Source organism: Cariama cristata, unplaced genomic scaffold (assembly GCF_000690535.1).
Source record: "Cariama cristata isolate BGI_N322 unplaced genomic scaffold, ASM69053v1 scaffold7879, whole genome shotgun sequence".
Taxonomy (NCBI): Eukaryota; Metazoa; Chordata; class Aves; order Cariamiformes; family Cariamidae; genus Cariama; species Cariama cristata.
Genome location: NW_009637344.1, coordinates 23,126 through 31,774, shown reverse-complemented (window position 1 = coordinate 31,774; position 8,649 = coordinate 23,126). Strand labels below are relative to the sequence as shown.

The following is an 8,649-nucleotide window of genomic DNA, read 5'->3' as shown; positions in this document are numbered from 1 at the left end:
CTTTCCCTAATGCTTGCCATACACATTTCTGAAATAGCAACAGAAAGCTACATCTCCTGCTAATTACACAATGTGTGTGTTCCAGAAATTGTCCGGTTTATTTCTCCGTAAATGAGACACATACACATAGTACTTCTGTGACTAAATATTTTTTTCCTTGTGTACTGCTAACATACACCAGTATTGGATATGTTATGCTTTCAAACAGCAATGGTAGTCTTGGAGGAGAGAAGTGAATGGTATAATTAGTGTTTTTATTAAGCTTGACTGTAGCTATGCTTTTTCACTTTTAAAATACATCTGTTGGAAAAAAGTAAAAAAGTCCTTGTTCTTGAGATTTTTTAAAGCTGTTGCACTGAAATATGCTTACTACTGTTTGTCACCTGTATGTAAATACTGGGTACAGTCTGAGATATTAAATATTATTTGATGTCTTTTTCATGCTTAGGTATTATCTATGGGCTGGAGAAACCGTCGCGTAGCATCGACCTCAATGAACAGAGAATCCTCAAGATCACATGCCGTTTTCACTATCACAGTGGAATCCATGGAGAAAAACAATGAAGTTGTTAACATTCGGTCTTCCCTGCTCAACCTGGTAGACTTGGCAGGATCTGAGAGACAGAAAGACACTCATACAGAAGGACTGAGGTTAAAGGTCAGTTCTGTAATATCTGTGGCATCTTTCTCCTTTCAGATGTACTGCCCTGTGCCATCTGCCAAACCTGTTCACCTGTGGTTTTGGGGGTTTTTTTTGTTTCGTTTTAGGAAGCAGGTAACATAAATCGATCACTGAGTTGCCTGGGCCAAGTAATCACAGCACTTGTTGATGTGGGTAACGGAAAACAGAGACACATTTGTTACCGGGATTCCAAGCTGACTTTTCTGTTACGGGTAATGTATATCCTCTGGATTTCTACTTGGGATGTAGAAAAAAACTATTTGTTTGGGTTGTTTTTTTTTTACTCTAAAAAGCTGAGCTCCTGGATTTCTACTTGGGATGTAGAAAAAAAAATATTTGTTTGGGTTGGTTTTTTTTACTCTAAAAAGCTGAGCTTAAGTACATTAAAAATTTGTTTCAATATTGGGCAGGTGGAAGAAAGCTTGAAAAATATATTTTTAGCTAAACAGACTTCCAGTCGATTTATTGCTGTTAACTGAAGACAAATTTATTTATGTTCATAATCTCCTATTATATATTTGCAAGTCTTAAAAAGAAGCATATGTTTTCATCCATATAATTTGGGAAATACTGTGTATCACAATTTAATATTTAGAGATGTGTTGAAACATTTGACAGGATTTCCAGAATTAGCCTATGTGTGCTAAGTGTTGATATGATGTTTAGAATTAGGTAAACTTACAGTTTCCTACCTGAGAGCTTATGGACTCTTTTCAAGATGAACAGAAAATGAAGATGGAAGCAGTCAAAGATTTGTTCGATGCCAGCACTCACCAAAATTCTGTGAACAGTAATGAATAATATCTGTAATATATTTTTTTATCTTGTACAGAATACAGTATTTGTGTTATAACACAGTATTGTTGTGATCACAGCAAAATTTCCCAATCATTCCATCGCTCTTATATGTGTATCTTAGAATCATGAACCTCTGAAGAGTGATGTTCTTCCAATGCAACCCAAAATACATAGAAATTGGAAGAGAATTGCGACTGTATGAGCTGTTACTTTCTTAAGTGGTTATTTTTTTAAGTGGCCGTACAGCAAAGAAGTCCACAAACATGACCTCTACTAGAGAATACCATTGAGGCTTGTGGGCTATTTTGTAGTACTAGACTTTCAGTTTTAGGTGTAACTGCTGCCTTCTCCACAGATTTGAGAGCTACTTGTTTAACAGCACAGAAATATCTGAAGACAGGCATGTAAAAGGGAGGGGTTCCTTTTGTGTCCTTGGTCAAGAATCTGTTGGTTTGTGATTGGAACGATCTGTTGGAACTATCAACAGGCTAGATGATGTGCAAATATCAATCTGCTAATTACCAAGATTAAAGTGGAATATCTACTTTATTCCCCGATTATCTTTTTTTCTGTTTTTTTTTTCCTCTCTGCTGTTCAGGTGTAAAAAAAATCTCAAATTGTTGATAAGTAATAGAGTGTCAGGGTTTTGAAAACCCAAATAGTCTTTATTTACAGTCACATCCTTTATACTCACACTTGAAATGAAATTTCAGAAACTCCCCTAGCATGGAGATTTGTTAAATAAAATCCCTTCTGCTATTTGTTCAAAATGATACACAGTAGGTCCTAGGTGATGGCTTCCTGCTGTCACCAAAAACTTGCAAATAAGGCTAACCTCTATGTTTTTAAATAGGATTCCCTTGGTGGTAATGCAAAAACGTGTATCATTGCAAATGTTCATCCGGGATCCAGGTGTTTTGGTGAAACACTATCCACTCTTAATTTTGCTCAGCGAGCAAAGTTGATTAAAAACAAGGTAAGAGAGTTACTCAATGTCTTTATTGTTGCAACTGTTTCTTGTCATTTAAACTACACATCTGCAAACAGGGTAGCTTCACTGAAATACTCTTGTGCTTTCACTAATTTAAATGAATATAATTTATTTTAAAATACTAAGTTTGCTTTCCTGAATTTTTTTTATGACAAATGATTTTTTTGAAAAAGACTTGTTTGCTTTTGATTATGAATAGAGTACAACAGCTGGGGACTAGGTAATGGCTGATAATAGTATGTGTTCATTGCTTGTTCTCAGAGCACTTCATTAGAAAAAGTAAAAAGTAAGTCTCTACTAAAAATTAAAATTGTTATAAAAAATTTAGATTCAATGATATTTCAGTGCATCTATTTTTTATATATGCTAATAGCCAAAATGTAATTTCTCATGAGTGGGTTTTGAAAGTATATTGGCATCTGGCAGGAAACTACTGTGTTCAATGTGTACTGCTTCGTCGGTCAAAAAGCTCCAGACAAAATTCTGCAGAAAACATTAAAATTTTTAACCAATATTTTAGCTAAAGTGCAACTTAGTGGTTTCTCAGTAAATGGAACATTGCTTTTCCTATGAGTTCCTTTCCTAAGATGAAAAGAATTCTCAGTAGTTTTGCTGCTTTACAGTTTTGAGTTTTCTCTTGTCGTATAAGATTTTTTATTTGTACCTTTTCTAATTTTCTCTAAACATATTTATGACAGGCTGTGGTAAATGAAGACACGCAAGGAAATGTGACTCAACTGCAAGCTGAAGTCAAGAAGTTGAAAGAGCAGCTTGCTCAACTTACTTCAGTGCCGTCTTTGTGTGATATTTCTGTATCACAAGGTAAGAGTTGGGGGTGAGGGGAAAGAGAACTTGCTACTTTGTAGCCTAGAGTGCTGGAGCCTTATGTAATTCGTTAACTTTCTGAACAATTAATATTTTTGTAGGAACTGACCTACAGAGGTTGCATTTGTCTTATGGATCCCATTGCCTGTATTTGTGTCTAATAATTTGCAGAAGTTGTTAATGTGATTTTATTTTCTTCCTCTCATAAGTTTGTGTACTTGGGCTATGGTTTTATTATTTGATACCTAGAATACTCTTCCAGTTCATAAGAGGTATGCTGCCTAATCCTTTAAGTAACCAAAAGTTTACATGTGACTACTTGCACATTTAGGTCAGAGAAAGGGCACTAAGGTGTTGATAATGCTGCATTCTTTTAGGGTCAGGACTGGATTTTTTTCCCCTCTTCCCTTTTTGCTTCTTCAGGAAGATCCTAAGAACGATGCTTAACTTTCAATAAAAGATTGATTTCAACATAAGATAGTAATGAGGTTTTTGGTTTTTTGTTCCAGTTTTTCACTAGACCATTGTATCTGCAATACAGATCCCAGCACAGCTTTCTACTATCTATACTTCTCACTGAAATATGCTACCTTATAATGTTTGATTACAAGGTAGTAAACTTGGTCTTGTAACTCTTACTGCGTTCCTGGGTCAACTCTTTCCTGACCTTGCTGAGAAATAGAAGATACAGCAATAGAAGTTACTGCAGAAGTTAGAAAAACTTGTCTAATATAAAGCATCTGATGTTGAGTTTTCCTAAGGAAAAAATACTTTTCTGTTAGCATACACATTTAACCAGTAAAAACAAGTCAGTGATTATGTGGGGCACTGAATTGCTGTCCATGAATTCACAAATATTGACAGAGGGCTCAAAAATGTTTAGACTTGTGATAGAGTTCTGAGAGAAAGCAAGTGATGATGCTTAAACACTGAAGAGAGGTTTTATGCAGAACCTAATATATTAGAGCTGTGTTTAGTTTATGCAGTTAAATTATGTTTGTAATATTCGATCACGCCAATATGAAATCTACTTACTAGCTATTTTAAAAACATGATGGCATTTTTAATATATTAAATTACAATAAGGTAGTTCTTATGCACCTAGATACTATGTTGATTAGCAGTCCATAAATAAGTAGCCTTGCCTGCATGAAGATATTCAGGAAAGCTATTTTGAATTAATTTCTGAAGTGGATTAGTTAAGTCCTTTTAATCCCTTGTGTGGACACTTTCCTTCCAGATTAAATCGCTAATTGTCCACTTAATTCATGCTTATTTTCCTGAATTTCCTTCTCATAAACTAGTTAGTCCACTTTCAATATGTACAAACTGTAGTAATAATGCCAATGATGGCTTAGTGTTATCAAGTTAATTTCAGAAGGGTTTTGCATTTTATAGATATACTCAGCTGAACAGACTGATTCTTTTATTTTAACAAAAGTTCATTGTAAAGCCATTTAATGCTTGAACAACTTTGTTAATTATCCAGTTATGTATATTGACTCTGTTCTTTATCAGCACTTGCAGGTTACTAGGAATTACTGTCTAAACTTCTTTGCTCAGGGTATGGCACATGATCTTTGTAGAGGAATTATACTGTTCAAAGAATTTATTTAAATTTTCTTTACACAGCTGTCATGTTATGTATGTAGGAAAACCTGGTTAACTGCTATTTTAATAAATATGGCATTTGTTTCTTTGCCTTACCTTACAGGTGCTGTTGAAAAAGGGAAGAACAACATAAATTATATGAACAACTTTCTTGAAGCAATGTTGTTCTGGGAGAAATCAGAAGGTGAAAAGAAGGTAAGGTAAAGCACTAATATTTCTAAGTGCATTCTGTATACTCTGAGAGACCGGTGAGCATATTGAAACTGACTCTTCATTATTTCTCTTTGTTTTTGAATAAAAATACTCTGCCTAAAGAAAATAAGGTTTGGTAACAAGGGAACTTAGTCAAATGACATTTACGGTAAAATCTGTAGTCCTCAGGAAGACTACAAGGATGTTGTGAGGTTATGCAGGGAGAAAACTAGAAGGGCCAAAGCCCAACTAGAACTTAATCTGGCTAATGTCGTAAAAGACAATAAAAACTGTTTCTATAAATACTTTAGCAACAACAGGAGGGCTAAGGAGAATCTCCATCCTTTATTTGATGCAGGGGGAAACATAGTGACAAAGAATGAGGAAAAGGATGAGGTACTTAAAGGCTGAGGCAAAGAAGGCATTAATAGTAAGACCGGTTGTTCTCTGGGTACCCAGCCCCCTGAGCTGGAAGACAGGGACAAGGAGCAGAATGAAGCTCCCATAATCCAAGGGGAAATGGTTCGTGACCTGATACACCACTTAGACACACACAGAAGTCTATGAGGCCAGATGGGATCCATCCAAGAGTACTGAGGGAGCTGGTGGGAAGTGCTCGCCGAGCCACTTTCCATCATTTCTCAGCAGTCCTGACTAACCAGAGAGATCCCAGTTGACTGGAGGTTAGCAAATGTGACGCCCATCTACAAGAAGGCCCAGAAGGAGGATCTGGGGAACTCCAGGCCTGTCAGCCTGACCTCAGTGCCAGGGAATGTTATGGAGCAGACCATCTTGAGTGCCATCGTGCGGCACGTACAGGACAACCAGGTGATCAGGCCCAGTCAGCCTGGGTTTATGAAAGGCATGTTGTGCTTGACTAATCTGATCTCCTTCTATGACAAGGTGACCTGCTTGGTGGATGAGGGAAAGGCTGTGGACGTTGCCTACCTAGACTTTTACTAAAGCCTTTGACACCATTTCCCACAGCATTCTCCTGGAGAAACTGGCTGCTCATGGCTTGGACAGGACTACTCTTTGCTGGGTAAAAACTGGCTGGATGGCCGAGCCCAAAGAGTAGTGGTGAATGGAGTTAAACCCAGTTGGGGCCCGGTCACAAGTGGTGTTCCCCAGGGCTCAGTGTTGGGGCCAGTTCTGTTTAATAGCTTTATCAATGATCTGGACAAGGGGATCAAGTGCACCCTCAGTCAGTTTGCAGATGACACCAAGTTGGGAGGGAGCGTTGATCTGCTGGAGGGCCGGAAGGCTCTGCAGAAGGGTCTGGACAGGCTGGATCGATGGGCTGAGACCAACTGTATGAGGTTCGAGAAGATTCAGTGCCAGGTCCTGCACTTTGGTCACAACAACCCCATGCAGTGGTACAGGCTTGGGGACGAGAGGCTGGAAAGCTGCCTGGCGGAAAAAGACCTGGGGGTGTTGGTCGACAGCCGGCTGAACATGAGCCAGCAGTGTGCCCAGGTGGCCAAGAAGGCCAGCAGCATCCTGGCTTGTATCAGCAATAGTGTGGCCAGCAGGACCAGGGCAGTGATTGTCCCCCTGTATTCGGCACTAGTGAGGCCACACCTCAAATCCTGTGTTCGGTTTTGGGCTCCTCACTACAAGAAAGACCTTGAGGTGCTGGAGCGTGTCCAAAGGGCAACAAAGCTGGTGAAGGGCCTATAGCACAAGTCTGATGAGAAGCGGCTGAGGGAACTGGGGTTGTTTAGACTGGAGAAGAGGAACCTGAGGGGAGACCTGATTGCCCTCTACAACCACCTGAAAGGAGGGTGTAGCGAGGTGGGAGTTGGTCTCTTCTCCCAAGTAACGAGCAATAGAACAAGAGGAAATGGCCTCAAGTTGTGCCAGGGGAGGTTTAGATTGGATGTTAGGAAAAACTTCACCGAAAGGGTTGTTAAACATTGGCACGGGCTGCCCAGGGAAGTGGTGGAGTCCCCATCCCTGGAGGTATTTAAAAGACGTGAAGTGGTGCTTAGGGACATGGTTTAGGGGTGGACTTGGCAGTGCTAGGTTAATGGTTGGACTCAGTGGTCCTAAGGGTCTTTTCCAACCTAAATGATTCTATGATTCTGTTCTGTCTTTCAAATTCAGACAAGCCATAGGATAGCTTTCATAGTATGTTTAGTTTTAGGGGATGGGTGTTTATTAGGATTTTCTAATTTAAAAACTGAACAGAACAGCAAACTTCTGTTTTACTTAATTTTGAGCGAATCAACAGTGTGTTTCTTAAACCTCTCAGTCATCCCCATTTTATTGTGCTTTCGTTCATGTCATGGTGCAGTATGGAATCAGCCAAAATAGATATTTTTTTTTAAAAGAAATAGGCACTCTAGGCATGCGTCTGATGTGCTTAACTGAATATTTAGTCTACCAGATCATATTGGAGTTTATAAGTAAAGTTTTTGCAATATAGTGTGTAATTTTGGTTCTTGGTATGAGCCGTTGCTCTCTACGAATCTGCTGCAAATGATGGTCTGTGCATTAACAAAATTACCGTTAACTGAGTTTTGCATGATTTGTCTGTGTGTGCATATATATGTGATGTGTACCTTAAAAATTCATCTAGTGTAACTGTCGCTTTTCCACCAATCTGTATATGTTCTTTCTAAGAATTTATTAGAAAAAATTGCTCAACTAGAAGATCTGTGTGCCAAGAAGGAGAAATTTATTCAGTCCAATAAAATGATAGTTAAGTTCCGTGAAGATCATATTGTTCGCTTGGAGAGATTACATAAAGAGGCTGGTGGAAGTTTATTGCCAAAAGAGCAAGATGATCTCCTCAGAGAATTGAGGGAGGAATTGCAGACACTCAGAGAACAGGTAAGTCTTTGTTTTTTCTTTTCTAGAACAATTTTCATTTGTGAGAATAGCTCATGTGATGAAGTTCTGTGACGGGTGGATACAGGCTTTTTAGGAAAGATAGGCAGGAAAGAAGAGGATGGGTGGTGGGTTCCTTTATAGGAGCATCTCAAACGTATGGAGTTTCCCTATGGAAGGGACAATGGGTGGGTTTAGAGCTTGTGAGTTTGCATAAGAGGAGAGGCTAGTGAGGGTGATGTCATGGTGGGAGCTTGCTACAGGCCACCTGATCTGTTAGGTAGAGGACTAAGTCTCCTTTAAGCAACTTCAAGAAGTCTCCAAATCACAAATCCTCATCCTTATGGGAGACTTTAACCTCCATGACATCTGTTGAAAGGGAAAGACAGCAGGATGCAAGTAATACAGCAGGTTTCTGAAGGATAATAACACAGATGCTAGATGGGCCAGTCAGGGGAGATGTGGTCCTGGAGCTGTTTGAGGAAGGCAAGCAGCAAAGTACATACCTGAATAACCCAAAGCCTTAGGTATCTGGTAGGTGTGGTATCATTTGTGAGGCAGTGCAGAACAGAGAAGCTCAAGAGAGAACGCAGATTCTTTAAAAGTAATTTCCTCCAAGCACAAGTAGGAAAAAGGAGTAGATGTATTATGAGCTACAGATTCAAGCTGGTCTTCTAACTGAGCTCCAAAATGAAGGGGAGGGGAAAAAGTATAGAAG

General features: G+C 39.0%; 1 protein-coding gene across 1 annotated transcript in view; it reads left to right on the top strand.

The window, feature by feature from the left end:
• The window catches only part of KIF15 (kinesin family member 15), a 36,087-nt gene that overhangs the window by 5,737 nt on the left and 21,701 nt on the right, over positions 1-8,649 (top strand). The window contains exons 7-12 of the mRNA XM_009708287.1: positions 449-658; positions 769-894; positions 2,334-2,456; positions 3,170-3,293; positions 5,011-5,102; positions 7,725-7,934. Coding sequence (XP_009706589.1) covers positions 449-658; positions 769-894; positions 2,334-2,456; positions 3,170-3,293; positions 5,011-5,102; positions 7,725-7,934 — 885 coding nt within the window. The remainder of the gene's footprint in view (positions 1-448; positions 659-768; positions 895-2,333; positions 2,457-3,169; positions 3,294-5,010; positions 5,103-7,724; positions 7,935-8,649) is intronic.